This window comes from Anas platyrhynchos, chromosome 11 (assembly GCF_047663525.1).
Source record: "Anas platyrhynchos isolate ZD024472 breed Pekin duck chromosome 11, IASCAAS_PekinDuck_T2T, whole genome shotgun sequence".
Classification (NCBI taxonomy): Eukaryota; Metazoa; Chordata; class Aves; order Anseriformes; family Anatidae; genus Anas; species Anas platyrhynchos.
The window spans coordinates 22,463,707-22,487,125 of NC_092597.1; the positions used below are offsets into that span (position 1 = coordinate 22,463,707).

General features: G+C 51.4%; 1 protein-coding gene and 1 long non-coding RNA gene across 4 annotated transcripts in view; both read right to left on the minus strand.

Moving 5' to 3' along the window:
• The window catches only part of IGDCC4 (immunoglobulin superfamily DCC subclass member 4), an 84,461-nt gene extending 71,566 nt beyond the window's left edge, over positions 1-12,895 (minus strand). Inside the window, exon 1 of one of the 2 annotated variants that reach the window (XM_072043200.1) lies at positions 12,464-12,895. In XM_072043200.1, coding sequence (XP_071899301.1) covers positions 12,464-12,560 — 97 coding nt within the window. In that variant the 5' untranslated portion in view covers positions 12,561-12,895. The remainder of the gene's footprint in view (positions 1-12,463) is intronic. The other variant, XM_072043201.1, reaches the window with a different exon arrangement.
• A 4,639-nt stretch (positions 12,896-17,534) lies between these two features.
• Positions 17,535-22,201, minus strand: LOC110351965 (uncharacterized). 2 transcript variants are annotated; one of them, XR_002400189.4, is made up of 4 exons: positions 21,636-22,201; positions 21,300-21,396; positions 20,924-21,034; positions 17,535-19,950 (listed from the first exon to the last, which is right to left on the minus strand). It is a non-coding gene; the product is annotated as an uncharacterized lncRNA (long non-coding RNA). The 2 variants fall into 2 exon arrangements; XR_002400190.4 differs by lacking the exon at positions 21,300-21,396 and having other exon boundaries at positions 21,636-22,194.
• Positions 22,202-23,419: the final 1,218 nt, after the last annotated feature.

Consider the following 23,419-nt stretch of genomic DNA (forward strand, 5'->3'; position numbering starts at 1 on the left):
AAACAAACAGCTCCCAACAGCTTTGTTTTCCAAACCAACTTTCTCCCAGCTGCTGCCTGGAGCCACGGAAAGGGAAAGCCATACCCAAAATGTGCAGGGATTGCTTGATTTCCACTCTCTTCACCCAGCAATCGGTGTCGTGGATGTGCAAGCCACGTGGAGCATTATTAGGAGGAAGCCACAGCCTTGCAGAGCCTGGCTACAGAGCAGTACAGGGAGGGTTTGCTCAGACACCCCAAGGAGCCAGCATTTTGGCAAGCTTCTGTGCCAGCTCACTTGCCACAGGACCAGACCTGTTGCCTTCCACCCAGCCACAACACACATCAGCTTGGAAGATGACACAATCTGTACAACAGCTATGGTAGAAGACCAGAGAAAGTAATTCTTCCAGATCAGCCACCTGTGGCATCTGAGCAACAAGCTCCTACCCTCAACGCTTTTAGCTCAGGATCTTGCCTGTTCCCATAACGTAAAGGCACCACGAGGACACTCTCACCCCCAGAAAATCCAAGAAATTGCGCTAGGATGGAGTACATCTCATGTTTCTGAATTTTTCATTATTCTAAAGATCAAAGATCTTAATCATTAAAGACCTTTCTCATCCCTCTGCCTTCAACTGATGATCAAGGCATCAACTCCTCTCTCCCTTTTTGCTACACCGGGTTATTCAGACTGGATCTGTTTCAGAAGCTCTGCCTGCACAAGAGACGTGGCAACATCGCAAAGGCTTTAGGATAGGAATAGCGAGTTAGTAGGATTTTGATGCTTGTTCTATTCATATAAGATTGCTTAAGATTAGCCTACAGCCACCTTCTTATGGCAACACCCACCTTGGTCTTGTTCCTAAAGCTCGTTTGTGAAATCGCTTCGTTCGGCCTCATCCAACGCCTCCTGTCCCCTCCCAGGGTGTCTCTGGCCATCTGCTGCCACAGCCTCCAGCAGCCGTGCCCGGCCCAGTTGTTATTTCACAGATGGCTCCTGGCCCCGCCACCGGGGTTTGTGAGCCCTGGACGTGCTCCACGCTGCCCCAAACACAGCTCCTTCTGCCTCTGCCCTCCCAGGGCGACAGGCTTGCTCCTCAGCCCTCTGCTGTTAGGTTTTTGAAGAGAAAAGGGGGGGAAAATGCAGGTTGCTGAGCCCCTCCGTTATCTGGCCTGCTGGAATTACCGCTGCCTGAGGGAAGGCGCGCACAGGGCCAGCAGGCCTGGATCTTCCCCAGGGGGACAATCGATGTTCGGCCAAACGGCAGCTCCCACATAACCTTAATCTGCTTTCACCATCCCGATGATGAAAGAACTCAACCTTGCAAGCTGGACTTTTCCACGGGCACTGCCCAGAAGAGGCGTTTGCGGGGCCACAGACGGGGCCCAGACCTCAGTGACTTCTCCCCTGTTCCTCCTCACCCCATCTGGCTCCTGCAGGGAATCCCACAGCACGTGTAGAGCTGAGGAACAAGCACACAGCCGAGCCAGAAACACCCCTGCACAATCCCTTTTCACAAGGATTTTCTTCTCCCACACAGCTGGCCCGGCAGCTAGGTCTCCCTGACAGCACGTAGATTTCCCTGCTCCTCACAGCACAAATAAGATAACGAGGCCAGAAATCTCCCAAGCCCTGCCACTGCTGTTGGTAGTGAGGTGCTGCGCTTCTCCTGACAGTAAAAGAGGCAGGAGGAGGGCAGGTAAAGCCCGTTCAGCCTCAAGTCCACCCAGCTTCAGCCACGAGGCCCCTTTTAGAGGCTGGGAAGCCCAGGTATGAAAACAACCCCTAAAAAGAGGAGCACTCGTACGTGGAAGCTGATAGCACGACTTATCTGCCAGTAAAACACAAGCTACAAGCAGCTGAACTGTGATGTTTTAATCAGTGACAGACCTTTTATCTTGTCGCCTTCCCCTCTGCAGGAAGGGAGCAGATCGCGCCCCCGCTCTCAGTTGAAAGCTGCCTGCCAAGAAAAAGGGCAACGAAGCCTTCTGCGGGGTGACGCTGCTCTGACACGTCCCAAGACGCGCTCACTCCGCAGGCTGAGAGCTTGCACAACAAGCAAAATCCCCTGGGATGTAGTTAGAATTATTTTGTGTAAGTTTTTTTGACATTTTTTTGTGTGTTTTTAAGCAAAGCCAACAGCCTCCCTTGTTTACTCCCTTGTTTGGGGTGTCTCTGCGGGGCAGGATGCTCAGCGCCACCCTACAACACAGACACAACACTCCTGCCAAGAATCTCTGTGTTCAGCTTGACCAGGCACTCGAAAACTACATATTTGGCCCCTCTCTGCTCCTCCAGAAGCAGCCCCCCATTCCCAGACCTGATGCCTGTGTCCCGGCTGCCGTCCTAGGCCCACGAGATGCGGCTCTCACGTGCTGCATTATTACCAAGTCGCCTGCCCCCAAGAAGCGAAGTCAGGCTCATCAAACTCCTGCCAACTCTCCCGCATTTCCCAGGTAATTGCACAAACCAGGAATTAATGAGAAATAATGAGCCAGCACACAGGGGAAGAGAAGACAATTCCGAACGGCAACAAAGCAAACTAATGGGGAAGTGTGTTTTAATAGCTCGCTGCAGATGACTTCCAGCCTCTATCACCCCACGAGAGGCTTTCAGCTCCCCGGGAAGATGCAGGGAGCTCGGAGCACGTTATCACTTCACCCCCAAAGGCACCTTATCAGGATGGCCAGCTGACCAGCCCCATGTGGATGACAGCGGGCAAGAGGGGAGGCTCGAGGAGGAGATGTTAAAAATGGTGAAATAAAACATGAAATGCCAAACCTTTCAGCCACAGGAACGCCCACAGCTGGACAATCCCAAGGCCTCGATCACCTCAGGACTTTAAATCCTCCCTGCATAACTTCTGGTCTAGTTCAGTTTTAAAAGACAATATTCAACTGTGATCTGGAAACTCGGTTATCATTGCGAACAGAGAGGGACCATGTTCATAGAAACAGAGAGATAACTGCCCATATCCATGGTGCTGGGATGCACGTGGAGATCGGGGAGCCCAAGGAGCCTCCTGAAGCTCATTAGGACCCAGGCTCAGAAGGGGGGGGACAATTTTCTTTCCCATTCCCAATTTCAGCTTCCACCATAACAGGAGGAAAATAAATTTCACAGCTCCGGTTCCCAAACCCCTCACATCCACTTTGCTGTTTAACTCTCCAAAACCTCCAGCGCATTTACCCGCTGTCAGCGCAAGTTTCTCTTCAGAGCACATCAATCTTCCCTTTTTCCAAAGCCGCAGCCAGGAGAAACCTGACAGTTTGAGGACAAAACAGTAAAAGAACTGGGTCTGTTGCCAAACAGCAGAGGACACAACCTCAGCTCTATGGCACCAGGGTAGCAGAACCCCCCTGGGGACGGTCACACCACCCTGGGGTCCCACTGCCTCCCCCTCCTGGCTCCTTGCACCAGGACGCATCCAAAACTGAGACCTGGGCTTCCACGGAGGTTTTACCAAAAGCCCCAAATTGCCCAATTTCTTCCACGGTGAGCAAACGTTTGCCTCTGTGCACCAGACTGCTGGATAAGCACTATAGTTGAAGGCTGCTCTGGACCACAGAACACAACCTCATTTGTTAGTAAAAACAGATTAATTTCCATTAATCTCGACTAATTACTGCTGCTCCTCTTTTAATGAGCTCCTGTGTGCCTCAGCACATAACACCAACAGAGGATAAATCCTCTCCTTTATAACCAGGCAACTTTGGGGCATTTTGAATAGCTCCTTCTCTATTATAAGGAGATAATGATGGGAACGGAGCCTCTTCCAAAGAGCCAGCTTCATTTCGGGAAACGCTGTGTGATGTGCGTTCAGGTCAGTAACAGCACTGCAAAATCTCTTTGACTTTATCCAACTTTTACTACTGCTGAGCAGGGATTAACATTAATTGCACCCGCCCCATATTAGCCAAGGATTATTTGTTAGTCACCAGCCTATAATCTCTCGTGTTTTCCAGCAGAGACCTCATGCGCATCGCTCAGATAGCTAGCGGGATAATCCAAGTCACATTTTTAATGAAATCTACATAAAAACGCACATCCACGCCCTTGTCTTCCCCTTTCCAAAATGCCCAATTAGTTCAGCTTAGGAAACGCCATAAAAATTAATACTGTGAAATTTCCAGTCTAACAAGTTTCTGGTGAGAAAAAAAAAAAAAATATATATATATATATATATATATGCCCTACGAGGGCAACATTTTTTAAAACCCACAAACTTTAAAATAAGCGAACAAGTCAGCGGTCCTGAGGAACTCTCATTTCCAGGCCTGCACGTACCGCGTACACACCTGGGGGTGCACGATGCACCCCGCAGGGCTGATCACCAGCCAGGCACAAAACCATGCCCTCGCAGCTGCATTTCGTGCAGCCCTCACCTCCCCGTCCCTACGGGTCTCTCCGTTCGAGGCTCACACCTGCAGCACTGCCCCGCAGCCTCGGACACCTCCTAAAGTGCTCCTGCTCCATCCCTCGGAGGGGAATTGCAGTACCTCGTTTTACAGCTGGAAAACTGTGACACACGTAAGCGTGGCACGCAGCAGGGAACCAAATGTCTGCTTCCTAAAGCCAGGAGGGTCTTGTAAGAGCTTTCCTGCTTCTGATGCTTCATGCAGACAGCCGTGCAGAGGCAGCAGATGTTTGCACTGTGAAGTACCAACCGTGTTGTGCAGGTGACATGGCAAAGGGCAGAGGCATCGTTACCACCAGGAGAGGGCAAAGCTCCACAAACTCCACCTGGACTTGAAGTGCTGAAGGAGGACAAGGCAGAGAGACTGTTTGGTGAAAGCTGCTGTAGGATCAAGTATTTTTCTATGCCAGCATAAGTATAGTGACAGACCGTGGGGTGTGATTCCAGCATAGACAGCAACATTTTTCTGTCAAAGCTGCATGTGTGTGCCCCATTTCCTCCTCCAACTCTTGCAAAACCCAAAATCTGCCCCAGCAACAGCCCGGCTGCTCGCCACAGACGCTCTCCGGGTTTCTTTACCTTTCCCTCTGGCTTGGCTCAGCTCCAGTCACATCTGGAAGCCATGTCCAGCCCCCGTCAAACAGCAGCTCTGAGCTGAGCTGCGAGGGAACAGGTGCCCCTCGGGTCTCGCAGGTCCAGAGCCAAAAAGCCGGGCTCTGGAGCAAAGCTGCTAAAGCTGCTCTGCTGAGCCAGCAGCGAGCTGCTGGGAAAAACGAGGCTTTTGCTTACATTGGTGTCAGCTTCAGGAGGCTGAGATTAAGGAATGGAAAACAGGTGAGAGACTCAAGGCCCCGCACGTACTCGGCTTAGCAGGTTAGCAGGAAACCTGATCAGGGAGGCACACAGGGAGGCTTTTCATACCGCTGCGTGCCTTCGTACCCACCAGCAGTCGGTCTGCGTGCAAGTGCACGTTACCAGCTCACCGAGGGGCTCCGACAGGCAAGCACCCACCTCCAGAAAAGCAGTTCCAGTCAGAAGTAGCTGTTCCTCTTACGGAGATGCTCTTTTTGAAGCACAATAAACGTACTGAGATTCGTGCTGCCCACAAGGCAGGAAAGCAGCCAAACCTCGCTAGCCGTAAACCTACAAATCTACACCCAAGCGCCTCGGCTGGTGTAAAACACAATGAGAGAAGGGTGATGTGACAGCTGAGCCTCCTGCCCGCCTGCTGAAGTGTTACCGAAGCCTTTCACCCCACACTTAACTCCCTCGGCCGCCGAGCAGAGAGCCCTGGCAGCAGCCGCAGGCGCGAAGTAAATGGGAAACGATTCTCTGCCAGCAGCTGGGAGAAACTTCCTTCTCTCCCCGCTTCGCACGGAAAGAAAACCCGACAATAGCACTTGAGGTCGTGCTGCCAGCCAGATTTCCAGCGGCAGGCTCTTGAGGAAAGCCTCCAGACACGAGGGCTGCTTCTAAAGACCCTCTTCAGGCGGATGGCAGCTGAGCGGGGGAACTCACAGCTCATCTCCTGCGGGAAAGGTTCGCTTTGGTTTCAGCGCAGAGAGGAGGAGTAGGAGGGAAAGAAAGAAAAGTTGCATTTACTGTGACCTAGGAAAAACAGAGCTAAGCAGTTTTGATCAATATTTTGATTTCCCTGACAAAAGCCGCAATCAGCACTGACACAAACAACTGGTTAGCAAGCTGGGGGGGCAGGAGGGGTAAAGCAAGCCAGAGTTTCGAGACACTCATCTTCCCGTCACAACAATTGCCACCAATGACAGTAATTTACATGGCTAATAGGCAGTATTATGTTTACAAAATCATTCTTGGGAAGAAGGCACTAAACAGTTTGTTGCCAGCCCAGCCAAGAAGATCCTATTTGCTCAGATGCTGGGTTTCTTTTCTCCCCTTTTATCTTCTTCACCCATCTCGCCAGGCATCACCGCGGCGCCCTTGCGAGTGCGCACAGAGCACGGAGCACCCCAGCTCCTCCTGGGACGGGCTGAGTTCTAACAGCAGGAAGGGAAAACCCCAAGCCAGCAGGAAATAAGGCAGCCCCAGATCCTCCCACAGCTCTTACCCCACTGCTGCAGATCAGATAACCCCCGGCCAGCCCCAGCATCTCCACCCAAGCCTTATCTCCTGCGCGGGGACAGCTCCATCCCAGCGCCCCAGGCTGAGCACTGGCACATCAGCACGAACATCTGCTAATCCCCTGCCCTCCCTGACCCCCTCCTGCCTGCTCACGAAGAGCTGCACGTCTCTCATTTCCTCAAGGCTTTGCCCGGAGCCAAAAGCAAGCAAGTGGGACTGGTCGGGCACGGGAAGGGGCCACAAGCAGCCCGGTCCCTTTGGGTCACCCCGATAAAGGGCAGGGCTCTGCGTGCCATCCTTTCAAAGCAGCACCTGGTATTTCCAGAAAGGTAAGAGCACATCACGTCATGGGACCTTTCCAAAAAGAAAACAGGGGCACGCTGGGGTTTTACACAAAGCCGTCTACAAAACCATACAAATAAATAAGATTTCCAATGGGACATAAAAGCCTTCTCAGTTGCAACAATAACAGATCAGTAAATACCCAATGAGTTTTCTTTTAACACCAGACAATTCCACTTCTGTCTGCAGAACACAGGCACCTATTCCAGAACTGGGATCCAAGCAGCCAGCTGCGAGGCAGGGGGAGCACAGCCTCGCATTAAGAGCGAAATTTCAGGTCATTTTAAAGCCTGAAAACCTGCAAGCATTGCTGATGCCAAAAAGAAAAGAAATATCATCAAAGCTGTGCATGCATAAACAGCCAAGTTTGGCCAAACCCCTCGGTGTATTCACGGAGCACGGCACTGGAAATCCATTCCATTAAGTAACGACCTTTCTGGTCACACCGATTAACTTGATCATCTATCGACAGTCAATTTGGAAACTCTCAAGGCTGCACATTTCCAGTATAGATGGAGAAGCAAAGCAGGACCGCATCCTATCCCTCAGCCTGGCAGCACAGGTCTGCTCCACCTCTGCTCCAAGTTCTGCCATCCCAGCACCCTCCCCAGGGTTAATTTCCCAAATTCTTACACTGAACAAGGTGAGAAAAGTCACCCCAACCCCAAAGGGAGAGCTGTTCAGAGATCCAAGCAGGAAACGAGAGCAGGGAAATAAGTCAGAGGAAGGGAAAGCGATGCAGCAGGCTGCACATAGGTGCAATACCTTCACGTGCTGGATTTTTAATTCTCCCATCAATTTGCAGAGAGCAACCTCTGGGGATGCTCACCTTTCATTACCACACCTTTAATATTAACAACCTGTCCTCAAGAACTCCACACAAAGATCTCGAAAGAAAATTAAACAGAGAGAAAAAAAAAAAAAAAAGCACAGAATAACCTGCACAGGTTATTCCATGTGAAATTAAATAGTTAGTTAACAGCCTAGTTAAATTTAATAAGGCAGGACCAGGCAATTTAGTTTAAAATGCAGATACGGGTTTTTAAATAATTTCAGAACATTTGATATTAACGTTCCAGAGGGGTATTGTAATTGCTTATTGTAACAGCCACAGAGCATGTTTATTACCCACTAACATAATAAACTGCATCGTATTACTCTCTGCTGGACTTCTCAGATAAAGCAGACCTGTATGGCAATGGCAGCATCCCAGGATTAAGAGCTGGACAGGATCTGGCTCAAAAACAGACCCCAAAAGGCCTGGGTGCCATGAGCAGAGCTCAGGGAACGCAGCAGCAAGGAGAGCACCACGACCTGCCCACCCCGAGAGGAGCATCGTGACACCTGAAAACAAAAAGTGTTAGGAACACTCACACCAGGCTGATGCCAAGCGTTTGGCTTCTCCTGGATTCAGTTTTTACAACCGGGAATCCCAGCACCAAGGAGCTGTGAAGGCAGAAAAGCATCAGCGGTGCGTGGAGGTCGCTTACTCCTGAGATTTTACTAAAACTCCAGGGATTTTAATAAATACAAGTCTGCTACTTGGAGTGACAGCATTCTCCATTGGGTCAGTGTGCCACGGCATCTTCTACCCTGGAAGCAAATGGGAAAACTGGAGCAAATGGGGAAACTGAGGCAGGGATGGGAAGGGAGCAACACAAAGATAACAGGAGGAGCCCACGTCCCCGTGGCTCCAGGTCCTGTGCCTGGGAGATGCTCTCCAGGAACAGAGGAAAGCAAAGCAGCTCCCAAGCTCTGTGACGTGACTGCCAGCATAACAAGAAAACAATAGCATGTTGTAAAGCACAAAAGACTTTAAAAATTAAAATAAACAAGTGGATACGAGGACTGGAGATGTGACTTCCTGCAGCTTTGCTTCTCGTGACTGAAACGCCCCGTCCCGTCCCAGCAAGGTGCAAGCCCTGCTCAGATCAGAGCTCATCCTGCAGCTGAGGCACTTCGAGTTCTTCCCCCAGCCAGGTTTTCCAGCTCCTCTCCTTCATCCCATGCACCATGCATCAGACTCTTCTTCCATAGAAAACCAGGCAAAAACCACCGCAGACTGCGCCCAGTTCTGCTCCAGAAAGCAACGAAATTGCACCAGAGTTGATTTTGGCCCAGCGTGTACTTGGCAAATACTGATAACAAGGATTTACCATATCCCCTCTAATATTACAGCTGACTATAAAGCAAACATTTGCTTCCTACAGATAACAAAACGCCTCTGATTGCTCCGGGTTTATAAAGGTTAGGCTTTCTTCACCCAAGGCAGGCCTGTAGTTCTCCGTGGCCAAGCAAAAAACCCTCTACGTGCAACCCCGGCCTCAGTTTTTCCTCAGGTACCCACTCACACAGAGACACAGTCAGGGATCAGCTTGGGATGGATTCCAACAGCAAATTACCATCCGATTAAATATTAATTCCCATCTTAATTATATAACCATGACGAGGCTTTATGGCCAGGCAGCCATTTAAACAGGAGAGGAGCGCGCAAAGCGTGCAAGCAGCATCTCCTACCCTGCAAATGCCCAACCTCCCCGGATTCTTCCCCGGGAGATTCAGCAGCCTTTGGGAAAGCAGCTCCAGAGAGGAAGAGTTTGAACAGCCCAGCACAGGATGGAGCACCAGGAGTCAACCGGAATCCCTGAGCTGACCGGGGACACCGCAGCATCCTGCCCCGGGACACCCGCACGCTGCGATGCGGATCCCACAGGTGCTGAACACTCCCGGATGGATTTTATCCCCTCGACACCTTTGAAAGAGAGGAGCATCGCTATTTTTGTCTAAAGATTAGCCCTGAGGACACCGGAGCAGATGAACCAACTGGCCTGGGATGACAGCAGGAGCTCAAACGAGGCGTCCCCTGTGCCACCGCAACACCCGAGCCCCCCACGCAGCTCCCAGGCACAGGTGGCTCCGGTGCCCCCCGAGCACAGAGCCAAACCAGGCTGCGAGCACACACAGGGAGAGTTGCCCTCCCTCCCTCCCCGGGGAAAGGCAGATTGCCAAACTTTTGCTTTTTGCATTATTACTTGCACCCCTTTGAAGTGGTTCGCGTACCATTGGCGATACACCCACCCCGCACGGGGCCCCCCGCGGCAGGATCAAACTTTCTACAGCTGTCAGGAGCAAGCCTGCTGCAGAAAGCGGGAGAAACGTCAGAAAATTAGCTGCTCCTGCTTCACTTTAGGCTTCGAGGCAGTGAAAGGAGAGAGCGTTGAAAAAGAAAAAGCTGTAGGGAAAACAAGAACGGAACCAAGCCCGAGCGGTTCCTCTCTCAGCCTCGATGCCAGCAGAAATGCTGCCTGCTTCGGAGCAGCCTCTGCAGTCAGGGTGTGAGCACCGGCTGTCACGATGGCCACGGTGAAACAGCAGCAAGCTCCTGCAGGAGAAGCCTGCCCCTGGGAAGGAGACACGGGCAAAGCCTCACCGACGTGCTGTGCACCGCTGCTCGGCGCTGCTGGTGCTCCGTGGGGGCAGGAAGGGTCTCAAATAAATGGAAAAATTGGGGACTGAACACCTCCCCTTCTCCTGGCACAGCTCATTCTGCCTCCTTGCAGCCAGAGAGGTGTCTGCGTGCAGGTGAGGTCCTGCAAAGAGAGATCCCAAATAGCAGCAACGCTGACTTCTCCAGGTGGAGGGATGGGAGCAGGAAGGAGGAGGTGGGAAGGACAGAGCTGGAAGTTAGGTGATGTCGAAAAATCTGTTCCGCAGCAGCACCGGGGCTCGACCCCAAATGCAAACGCCACAGCCCCAGATGGATTTCGGCTGATCGCTCGGATGGAAAGCTCAGCCCACTTCCCACTGACACATCCCCCCGCAGACAGCCCGGAGGAAAGCAACCAGCACAACCCCCTCGCCAGAGTTAACCGAAGAGGTTGGTGGTGGTGTTTTTTTTTTTCTTTAACCTTTTCCTGCTACTGCAGGGCGAGCAGTCCCAGGGCAGAACAGGCAGAAGGCTTTCAAAGCGCTGGCTCACACACCCCCGGCTGGCACAGCTGCCGTCACGTCCACCGAGGGGGGAAGGTTTCCAGCCTGCTTCTCTCCAAAGCGTTTCAATACCCAGCAAAGCCTGAACTTTGGATCAAAACACGTGGGCTTCGGGATCAGATGTGCACACGCAGGCTTTCCCAAGACCGTTTCAAGCCGCTGCCAAATGAATCTCAGACTGAAACAAGCCCGTGGGTTTCTTTTCACGACCGAACCCACCTGTTGGAAAGCTCACCCGCCTGCACCCTACGCGGCCCATGGTCAGAAAATGAACAGGAACGATTCCCACCAGTTGCCTGATCGCTTGTAAAAAAGCAGGGAAGCCACGACTGCGGCTCCTCACAGAGCTCACGAAGTTTTCTTGTTGAAGTGGGTTTGAAGAACAACATCCCCTCTCCCTCCCCTCTTTATTTTTTTAAAATCCTTGTACTCCATCAGCCTGCGGATCCACGCTGCGGTTTGCTGAAGGGGCTGCAGACACGGCTCCCACCCGCTGATCCGCGGCTAGGGTCACAGCCTGCCACCCGTCTGGCCAAAACCCACACACCCCGATGATATGGGGCCATTTCCACGGACCTTTATTCGCTCCTAGGCACCACCACCAGCACCCTGCACCTCCAACAAACGCTGCCCCAAACCTCGCAGGAGCCTACCGAGGGCTTACACAATGCTCCAAAAAAAAAAACACCACAACAAAACAGCAACCTTCCACCGCACGGTATTCCTCCCCAAAAGGCTATTTTGGAAGCCATAAAGATTAAACATCCTTTATGCTATAATTACATTCTGCTGAACCTGAGCATGTTTTAAAAAGGGATAAAAACACCCAAAGCAGCAGGGATGACCCTTCCACCACATCCTCCGCTTTCAGAGCTTGTTTTAAACCAGGGGACGTGCAGGGCTTGCATTTTTTTGGCGTGGCTCTGCCAACCCGCACCTCCCTGCCCCTCACGGGGATGCAGACAAAAGCCGGCGGGTGCCCACGTACACGCGGGGCAAACGCCACGTACCCAAAGGTCCAAGACTGGGACAAACCTCAAACTTCGATGGAGAGCACGGGAAGCCAGACAGCACCCCGAAATGTGCCCAGGCACGGAGCCCTTTATACAACCCTTACAAAATGGGGCGAGCACCAGATTCCTTCGTGGGTGGATGGAGAGGGTTCAGGCACCCAGAGCTGGGCGATGCTCCCCTTTTGGGGTATCTGGGTCTGCTGTGAGCTCGGCCAGTGCTTCGTCCTGGCTCAGCACCCCTTTGGATGGATGCTGAGGGCTCGGGAAGGGGTCTCCCCGTGGGGCTCGCCCCAAAAAGTGACCCCAAAGGAGGCACCGCTCAGCGCGGCTGCTGCTGCAGGGGATGGGAAGGGGCTGGAAAAAAGGGGAAAAAGAGGACGGGGTGTGGAAACTGGGGACAGAGCAGGGGAGAGGGGATGAAAATGGCCACTGAAGCAAGGGGAGAGGGGCTTTTGAGCCCCGAAAGAGCTCAAAACCCCACAAGCAGAGCGCGCATCCCTGCGCTGCCCGCGGGGGGCGAGGGCAGGTGGCGCCGCGCCCCCACGCGTGCCCACCGCCTCCCGTGGGCGCGGGGGCACGGAGCCCCGTTTCCCCTCCCTCCTCCTCCTCTTTTCTCCTCACCCACCTTGCACGGCCAGGACGGCGAAGCAGAGACAAAGCAGGTCCTCCAGCGCCATGTAAGCCCCGCCGGGCGCCGGGAGCAGGGGCCGCCGCGGCCGCATCTATGAGGGGAGCCCGCCGTCCCGCCGCCCCACCGCCATCTTGTGCGAGCCCCGCGCTGCCCGCCCGGCCCCGCTGCCGGCCACGGGGAAAGGGGAGGAGAAGGGGGGGGAAAGGCAGGGAGGCGGCCGTGGCCTGCCGCTGCTCCGTCTTTGGCAGCGGGGCTGAACGCCCAAGCGAGCCCAGGGGTCGCCTCCTCCTTCTTCTTCTTCTTCTTCCTCCTCCTTCTTTCCCTCCTTCTCCTCCTCCTCCTCCCGCCCTCGGGTCCAACAGGTTGCTGCCAGCCCGCGGGCGGCGGCGCTGCCTGAGGGGGTGGGGGGGGAGCGCGGTGCCGGCAGGTGGGGAAGTGGGGGCGTTGGGAGCGTTTGGTGTGGTTTTATTTAATTATTTATTAAAAAAAATATATTCCACTCCTTCCTTGTGTCTATTTATTTACGGGCGCAGGTGAGGGTGGAGGGCACCGCCCCGCTGCATGAGGAGGAAGCAAGGTGTCCTCCTCCTCACGGCGCTGTCCATCCATCTGTGTGTCCATCCATCTGTCCATCCATCCATCCGTCCTGCCTTCATGGTGTTGGCACCTCGACGAGCAGGCTGGAGCCGCTCCATGGCTCACAGCGGCCACGCACAGGCTGGGGTCCGTGGGGTGAGGGCTCAGAGTCCACGGTGGGCTTCAGGGCTGTGAAAGGGTAACCTGCGCTTTCAGCCGTCTTTTTAACAGAATAAAACCACCAAAACACAGCCACAGGAGCGGGGTGCCATCCACCAGCCAAGCCGAGCAGTGAAAACACGGCAGAGAGTGCTGAGAGATGGAGACCGAGGCCGCTGCCTCCGCGGCTTGGCTGAATCCCAAACACAGCTCCATGCTGCACGTGTGCACCTACAGGTGCAGGGTTAGTCCTGAGGGTAAATGACACCCAGTCCTGCTTTCCACAGCACAGCTGGCACAAAACAAAATGTGGCCGCATGTGGAGCAGGCAGGGGACGGTCTGCACCGGCCTCCGAAAGGAGAAGAGGCTGCCTGGCTCACTGGGATGCTTTATCGCTGCGGGGTGGAATGCAGAGAGGGCTCCAGCTATGCAGAATATGAAAAAGGAAAACCTTTTTAATGCAGACCCTCCTATTTATTAGCTTGTTTAATGAACTATAAAAGAAATTTAAATGAAACCAGAAAGGCTGTGTGGTGGGAAGCGGGTTCCCCATGTGTACGAGTTGTGCAACTCCCAAGTCAGCGCTTGGCACTGGCGGCGCAGACGAGTCCTGGAGCCAGCAGCTCCTGCCCTGAGCAGGGGCACTCAGAGGCTGTGCCCAGCTCCAGGACCTTGCTGGGGAGGCAGCTACAACACAGCCACAACAAACCCACCAGCCCCGCTCCTGCACCATCACCAATAACACCAGCTTGATGCCACGTTGCCCACTTTGGGTGCCGTTTTGTTTCAGAGCAACAAAGCACGTAGCAACCTGGTTTTAATGTGCATGGACCCAATATAGACAGAAAGGAGACTTCTAATCAACTCAGCTCCCTCCTGCATTACTCCCATGCAGAGCTGAAGATTAGCAACCCCTGCAAGCTCTCCTTTATCTCTGAATCTTTCCTGTCTGCTCCTTTCTGGGTGAGGTGGCTTTAAAGGTGCTGTCAAATTGCTTTAACGAGGCTAGAGGAATGCCTCCTCATTATGCTTGCTCATAGACACACCCCTGCGCTTTTCCTCAGATACTGGACGTTTCTCCTTGCCTTAAAGCAAGGAAACCTTTACTGAAATACCTGGCAAATCCAGCATAACATAAATAATGACAATTGCTGCCAGTCTGCAGAACACAGCTCTCTGGCTAACAGCACCTGCCTGCATTAAGCCATTGACCCAGCTCCTTGTGAGCAGGTGGGGCTAGAAGCAGGGACTGACCTGGGCATCAAAAGACCCAAGAGCAATTCTCATCTTTGCCTCCTGCCTGACTTTACAGTGTTATTTAAGACCTCTCTGTCACCTCTCTCTGTATTCTGCAGGTCAGTGGGAGCAGGAATTAAAGCAGCATTTTAACAACACCAAGCTTGCAGCAGCTACGTTTCTTCTCTCAATGAGAGAAAAATAAAAATTAAAAGGAAAAGAAAAAAAAAAAGGACATGGGAGTTTAGCAAACAGCCTTGAACTGTGCGAATGGCTGTAACATGACCTGGAGCACCAGCTCCTGTCACACATACAACTCACATACCCTGCGAGAGCAACACCAAGTCCCCTCTGTCCCCCTTGTCACCTGCACCAGCAGGGACAAAGCAAGCTCACAATGAGTGATGTCCCCATAGGACAACTCCTTTACTTTCACAGGACCCTGCCCCACGTACCCAGGCAGGCATTCCTGGTGTCACACCTCCTGGGTAGGCATGAGCCTGCAAGGATGTCCTGTGTGGTATGAAATGACTCCTCGCAGTGTCTGCAGAGGAAGGAGAGCCTGGGAGAGAGCCACTTTGTACATTTGGGATGGATCAGATAACCCCCTGGCCGTAAAACCATAAAGGACAAAGTGACAGCAGACTGTGCCAACAGGAGGGATGTTCCTTCCCAGATAAGGACAGTTCTGCCCCAATGCTTATGGCAAGTAAAAAAAAACATTCATGTGCTGCAAGCTCCCCAGTGTTCCTGTCCCTGTTAGCAAGGAGTTTCATTCTGCCTCACAATAGCTGCAAACCTCCGATATTTTGAGCTGAGAAAGTGTGAATGGCAAAGAGCAGCAGCAGCAAGAGGCAGGTGTGTGAGCCTTCTGCTCCCTGCTAGGGAGACACTAAGCTTTGGTGGGTCAGGTGTGTGGAGGGTGGGTCATACACATCTCTCGGTCAGTATAAGATCCCAGCAATTAAGAGGTTGTTAGGGGAAATCCAGCTAAAGCTGCTTCAGATTTATCCAGCTCATCAGGAGCTTTACCCATGCAGTCAGCTTGTAGTCCAGGGGGGACAGCGATTTTGGAAGGTGCCCTCTCCTGCCTCTGGTATAGATGGAAGAGGCCCCAAATCTGCAGCACGTGTTGCAGAGGTGCCTGAACCAGAGCTTTGCCAGGCTCCGAACCCAAACCCACACTGAGCAGCCCATGTCCACTCCCAGATGGCTGCTGCTGGCTTCAGGCTAGCAGGAACCAGTTGTGCAAGACACGGGGACACAAACAAGGGAAAGAACAACCCCTGCTCCCAAAATATACACACACACACACAGAGGAAGCACTGAGGAACAAGAAGGTTCACAGCGCATTGCATGGGTTTGTTAATTAGGCAGTGCAATATTAACCCAGGTTCAGTCCGGGTCCTACAGCTAAAAATGCTCTCTGCCTGCCTCCTGGGGGGGTTCAGAGCCTGGAGGACATGTGGTCCAGCATCAGAGAAGGTGAAGCAAATGAAAAAAATAGAAGTAAATTCAAAATTAAGGGAGAAACAGATTTTAAATGGAATAGCTGACCACCTTTGACCACAGCCAGCCCTCCAACACTGAGGCTGATGTTTTGAGAGGGATGTAAGCTGCTCTCACTGCCAGAAGAGGTGGCTGCTCTTTCCTTTGTGCTGGCATTTGTGCTTTTAGGAGTGTGGAGCCGGGCAGGGGAAGGAACGGAGCTGGAAACTTCACTGGCAAGAGCAAAAACAACAAGAACAACCCTCTGCTCCAGCTGCCCACGCAGTCACCCGAGGGTCAGTGCCAGCACCAGGGAAGCAACGGGAACGTACAGGCAGAGGCACGAGGAAGCTTTCAATGCAGCACAAAGCTGGATCAGCTCAAACTCATCACAGAACTGCACCTCACTCCTCCCAGAAGAGGAGTCCCTCGGGGACCTTTACCACCAGGACTCGCTCCGAGGCCAGAATTCTCCTTGCCCGGCAGCAACTTAAGCGCGAGAGGGAGCGTTGACTTCCAGACGAGAGAAGTGACGGTAGCCTCCTGCTCCGTATGTGCGAGCAATGCCAAACAGGAGCAGCTGGTTGCACATAATAACATGCATTGTGTAAGTGAGCAACACAATAAGCAATTTGCTCGACAACCCGGGGACATCAGGACAATTCTGTATAACAGAGAAGAAAGAAAAGAGGAAAAAAACATGTGATGACCAAACCCTAAGGGAGCCTCAGTCTACTACACATTCATTTCATTACACTTGCTCTTATAAATATTTATTGCACGGGCTATCTCATCATTCTTCCAGGAATGGGTGTTGTGTTATTGCTATGCCCAGAGAGGGTTTTCCCTCTTCCCTGGTCCTGCTGCAGGCAGTCAGCACTTGCCAAAGACAGATAGGGAGCAGGAGTGTGACATTAACAATGGAAAATGCCACTTAAAATGGGGCTCTGGGGCAGATATTGGCAGGTGCATTGTTAGGAGAAAAACAAATGGAAGAGGGAAAGCCAGCAGGTAATGAGATTCGGAAGCTTGTATTTAAAATGGGTTTGTGGTAAAAGGGGGTTCTGCAAACACGGGCCCTGGTCCTACAGGCAGGACCACGAGTGCACAGAGAGGCACACCCTGCAGGATCCTGCACAGATCCAGGCTGGGGGATTTTGCTTTCAGATGAATGCCAGGCTCCAAAACAACTCACAGCAAGGCAAAAGTGTGTTCTGAATATCAACATCACCTGCCTGCACATGGAAAACCATCAGGTTAAAGCAACCTAAAAATATCCTAGCGCTCACAAAGCTGTGCAAATAAAACTTGGTGTTTTTGTTTGTTTGTTTGTTTTTTGTCTCTTCGACTCATATTGCTACCTGGACATCCTCTGTGCCCTGTTCTTTGATTACTGGGACTTGTCTCCCAAGCAAGGATTTGCAAAATGAAATGCTAACTTGCCTTGCGCAGAGCCCCATCCACTGATTCATTATTCAAGATGAGTGGCTTGGGTTGGGTTACTGAAAGCCTGCTTCAGAAAAACATACTGAGACAGCCCAGATTGGGCAGATTTTGATGAGATGAATGTTTCATTCAAGTTAGTCTCCCTTGCTGTCACATGAGTCTTTTTTTGTGCGTGTATATTTGTTAACCAGCCTGTTCACCGCAAGCTATAATCAAATAAAGGTCTGCGAGAAACATCCCAACATGTTACAAAGCATTGCACAGAACATCACCGCCTTGTAAACAGACAAGACTATGAAAAATAATATTTGCTCATAAAGAACACCTGTGGGCTTCTCCTAACAGCAGTCAGCAGGGCCAATAAAAGTTCGGATCCCTCAATAGGCTGAATTTTATGCGCTGCTGAGCTACCTGCTAACCGAGCTTGGGTTTGGGCATAAGGAACACGTGTAACATCAAGGACCGCTGCACCGTCAGCGCTGCCGTCAGAAACACCCCTCAGGCTCCTTTGTAGTGGGAAACGTGTTCATGTGCCAAAAGGAAAGACCTGCTCCGAAGTTTTATTACGTCTCCAGAGCTGGCTGTAAAATGCCACGCTAGGAGCAAAGCGGCGGCAAGCAGGGAGGCTGCGTGGTGAGCATCATCATGCCACCCTCTTGTGGCTGACCCCAGAAAATGGAGCAGCCAGCACCCAGGGATGCGGGGCTGTGCCAGCGGGGTGTTTTTGGAGCACCTTGCTGTCTGATGTGGTGCAGGACACATCAGCACAAGGCAGTGGCCACCTTGTAGCTGGCGGTGCCCTAATCTGGCTTCCAAGCAAAAGGGAAGGTTTGGCTAAAAGCACTTCGGAGACTTTGGGACCTGGATCTGGCCCGAGAATGGGATTTCATTCCAGTCCGACACGCTGAAGCTCTGCAGATGTTCCTGGTGGACAGATGTTTGACTTCTACATCTCCGGCTACTCTCTGCTCAGGCACTGGGACTGTATACTGGCCTCTTGAGATAATTTGAGCTCCAAAATCCTGCCTTTCTCTGATATTTCACACTGAGACAGAGAACATGACATTTTAATGCATTTATCTCCCTGCACCACAAACCCTCACTGCCCTCCTCTTTCCACTCAGCCCCACAGAAGGGCATTGGGAAGGTGGCTGGGCAGCTCACACACCTCTGTACAGGTGAAGATTTTTAACACCAGTGCTCAGAAGTGGCCAATTTGCACCAAAACCAGGCGCTGGCTTCCACGTCATCCTCGGTGCCCTCACTGTACAGCGCAGGCTATTCCCACCCATCACACCGGCCCGCACCCCTCCGTAGATGATGTATTTATTTATGGATTACTGACCACAAGAAAGAGGAGCTTTGCCCCATTGTCAGCCTCACAGCACTCGCTCTGCTATAAATAATGCATCATTGTTCGCTGTTGGTTTATGGTTTAAGTTCCAACGAGCACCGCGGAGCAGCAGACTCAGCAAAGATGAAAGCAGCGCGGGGCATTAGGAAGAGAAATAGTACCAGCGGACGAAGAGCATTAGGAAAACAAAGCCAAAATGTACTGTTCCCGGAGTTATTTTAATGTCAACTTCTGCAGCCAAAGACCCGCTTTTACCTCTAATTGAGAATCGCACAAATCTATGATTATCCTCTGATTTTCGCTCTGCTTTCTCCCAGTTGTGAGCTAATTCGATTTCAGATAAACACTAATTAACACAAGAGGTCACCGCCGTGACCAGCAGGCACCGTTGCAACGCGACATTCAGACACACTGAAAGATCAAAGGAGCTGCCGCCGCTTCCTTTGAAGTCCCCAATTAAATTTCCCACAACTCCAGCTATTGTTTTACATCTGCTTCGTCCACGGGGGAGAGAGGGCAGAGAGCTAAGACATCGCTGCCTCTAATTGGGCTCTTTTCCCTCTCTTCTGACAGGTTTCTTCCGTGTGGGTTTTTCCTCCAGATTGGTTGGAGGAAAACTTGGCCAAAAACGTCCGAAACACAGCTATTATCCTGCGGGGCTACACGGGCTGAAAGCAAAGCCGTGGGGAAGCTGATTTCCCTCCGGCGAGCAAAAAGGGCATCAGTGCCTTTCTTGGGACGTTTGATTGATAGCCCGTAAGAAGAACTCATAAAACGTGCCTCTCCCAGGCTATTTAGGCAATTCCCTTTTGGTGATGAAGGAGAATATTAGATTAATGCAGCCGCTATACTGGTGTTATCTCCTGTTTTTATAAGAAAACGTATTTTATGGCGTGTGTACCCTCACGGACACAACCTGTGGCTGCACAAGCCCCAAGCTGGTGCTGTGCTGCTGCCCATGCTGTGGTTCCTCAGAAGTCTCCTTGGAAGGGATTTTTGTCCAGCTTTTGGCAAAACAATGGTAATATCAGACTTGTGCCACCACTCAGCAGAGAAACCGAGGCTGGGGCGGACAAGGGGAACTGAATTCTGCTCTTATCCGTGGGGGAGCTCGCTTGAAGTCAGGATTAAGGCGAAATAGCACGGGGAAGGCTGCACAGCAGCTGTCTGGGCTGTACAGACAGGGAACATCAATCTTGAGAGCTGTCAACCCAGAGCATTCTGGAAGAAAAGAGAAGGAAACACCGGGCGGTTAGCTGGTGCTATTCACCCAGCCAGGGGCTGGCACCCTCCAAGCTGGGAAGCAGATGGGCTCTGGGTGCCTTCAGCAAGAGAGAAAGGGTCACTAATGTGATCCTGTATCCAGAAACGTCACCAGAGGATGTATCAGTGTCCAGAAACATCATCAGAGAATGCTTTTACTGGGAGGAGGGTTGAGGAGTGGGTCCGGGCATCCTCCCTCCACACCAGCCCGCTCTGGAGGGAGAGAAAAATTTACTTGATGCCCACAGATGAGGTCAAGCTGTGGCTTACACTCACTCCCAGCTCATGCTCAAGCCTGGGTTTGCACACCTAGCCTCTTACCTCGCTCATCCCACGGTTTTCATGGGTTGCTTTTTCTGCAGCTCTGCCCTTCAATTCACCAGCCAAGCCACCTGACCCTCTGCTGAGGACACTGAGTTACCTTAAAATACTCATTTTCCCCACCACTGTGCTCCTGGATGCTGCAAAGAGTGCTTTGCTGGGCCCAGGATTTAATCAGATTAATTAAGCTGCACTTGTATTAATTTAAATTACAAGTATCTGAGGGCTCAGCCAAATCAAGTGATTTATGGGCCATATCAATCTAATTAATACCACCAACTCTTAAAATAAAAACCTAATAAATGAGTTTATTATACAGTTGTAGGATTGACTTATTAGTTTTGGGTCTCTAGTGACATGGCCAATTTGATGGAAGTTTTATCTCCTTGCTGGGAAAAGCTCTCTTTTTTTCCCCTTCCCTCTTGCTCTGCTTGAGAAGTGCATTGGACAGGGGGAGGGAGATAAAAACAAGGTCACTTCTCAAACACGATCCAAGCCAAGAGGTCCCTGAAGCCCTTCTGTACGCAAATGGTGTGGGTTTTCACACCTGTGAGCAGCCAGGCAAGAATTAGCTCTCTATAAAGATAAAAAAAAATAAAATAACTCTTACTTGGATGCAGCTTCAAACTCTGCTGGAAATTGTTGTGTTCCCTTCATGGACAACCTACGGAAAAGGTTTGCTGTGACACAGCCTGATGCAGCCCCTGGCTGGGCAATGGGGCTGGCAAAGGAAGAAGACAAAGATTAAAAGCTTTTTAAGCTGTTTTTAAGAATTAAAACCCATGGCAAAGCACGTAGTTGGCAGGAAGACTTCAGACTTCCCATCAGAGAAAAGTTTCTCCTGGTCTTCATGTGCAGAACAGCAGGAAGGCCTCAGTGGCCATAACTTGCACCGATACGGCAGAATTACCCGTTTTATTTAAAAATGCATGAGCTGGAAGAGGAAAGAATTTGAGGCACAAATAGATTTTATTAGAAATAATTACCTCCAGGAAGAGCGAGGAGAGGTTTTATCGCGCTGTGCTTCCAGGCAGCGTCGCGTGTGGGCAGGGGCAGCGTGACAGCGCTCTTGCAAAGCGGCGCCTGTGAATGCCAGGTATCGCAGGGACATTTTCAAATGAAAGCCAGAGATAATCCAGGAACATTGCTAAAAGGTGTAAAATGGCTGGATGGCACGGAAATGTTTAAATCTGGCCTTTGCTAAATGTTAATGGAGAAACTCCACATAATACGTCCTACCTCCTGCAGAAGGATAATGTCTGGCCAACAGAAGGATTAGAGATGGAGGCTGATTTTGTGTAAAGATAAAAAATAACTCTTACCTTGATGCAGCTTCGTGTTGCATTGGAAATTGTTGGGTCTCCTTCTTGGACAACCCATGTAAAAGTATGACAAAAACATGTATTTAGTGCAAGGTAGTCATCCAGCTGCAAAGGAAACTAAACCTCAGTGTAAATACACAGATGAAATCGGGATCACTGAAAACAATGATTGCTCTGCTACAACTGGGACAAAATCCACCAAGTCTACAAAATCCTTTTTGTGTCCTGCTGATCTCTGGGAGGTGCTGGTGCCCTTTCTGGGTGTGCAGAGGGGTCCTGATGGGGATGCTCTGGCAGCATCACACCATGGCTTTCACAAGCACCTCTTCTCCCTGGGATTTTTTCAGCTGTTTTTTTTTTTTTTTAGGGTTGTTACTTATCTCAGGTGTGTTGTCACCTGCAGGTGGGCGTGAAGCTACCCCAACCAGAATGAGACACCCCGAGCTGGAAAGGCCACGGGGGGCAGCCCTCCTGAGCTGGAAATGAGCCGTGCCCGCTGCTTGCTGGAGCTGCAGGGCTCCGGGATGGGTTTTCTGGCCGGGAGCATCAATGGGACCAGTGCTGCCATCCCCAGACCCGATGGATGTGTAGTTTAAGCGGGGCTGGCGGCAGCTGCACCACGGGAATGGGAATTCCTCCCGAGCCAGAGCGCACAGCAGGGAAGAGCATAATCTGCGTGATTTACGGGCTGCGGCTCTAGTTTAAAATACATTAGGCTCCAACTATTTAATTACTGGGCACTACCAAATCACAGAGACAGAGGAGTCGGTCACGTCTGCTAATGCCAACATTTATCATCCTATTTATCTACTCCAGCTTCTGAGACCCATATCGAATCACTTTCCTCTATTAGCTAATAATGCGCGAGTTTATTCCTCATACCTCTGGGCGGCCCTCGATGGATATTGCAGCTCTGCTGGCAGCACGCATCTACCTGGGGATAGATAAACTGGTTTAGAGCATATAAAGAATTGTAATCACCAGCCAGAACTCGAATCAGAATCAAAGCCTTTTTCCTGCTGCCTCCTACCCCCGGAGACACAATTTCTCCCCAGAGAGCAAATGCAAACAGCACTTGGGTTTTTGGGCCGGATGAAGCCTCCTGAGATTTCTAAGAAATCATTAAATATCTACAATTTATGGTTGCAGAAAGGCAAGGAAAAATTAAGCAGCTATCTGAGAGCTGGTGAATGGAACCGGCATCTCCTCTCTAGCTCCTGCCAGGGTTTTTCATCCCCAAAACCATCCTGAGAAGCCTTGCAATGCCCACATGAGCACAGGTGAGGTCTCCACAGACAAGCCCAGTCCCACTCAGCAGGAGACAGACAGTTTCAAGCAGTCTCATTGCCAGAAGAGGCTCAGCCTCCTCTCAGCATCACATATTTTTCTGTCCTGAAGCTGGGTGTTAAGCAGAAAAAAGCGTCGGGCCTTCCCTCCTTGTGCATTCACAGCAGGGGACAAGAAAAGAAATGTCCTTCGATTCCATGGCAGGGATTTTTTCACTGATGCCTCTTACTTACATCACTATGATGGTTATCTCATTATTGTTTATACGTCTCATACATGTGTTTTAGGATTAAGCCTGTGCTCGAGCTGGTGACACCTCGAAAACCCGAACAAGCTGAGCTGCAACCGAGCGGCCGGTACCAAAAAGGCGACACCGTGCTGAACGGAGCTTTTTGGGGGAATTATCTCTGCATCCTCACGAAGTCCTCGGGAAGAGTTGGGAGCTGAAGCTGTCTTTAATTGATAGCCTGGCCACTGAGGAGGCAGTATCCATAGAA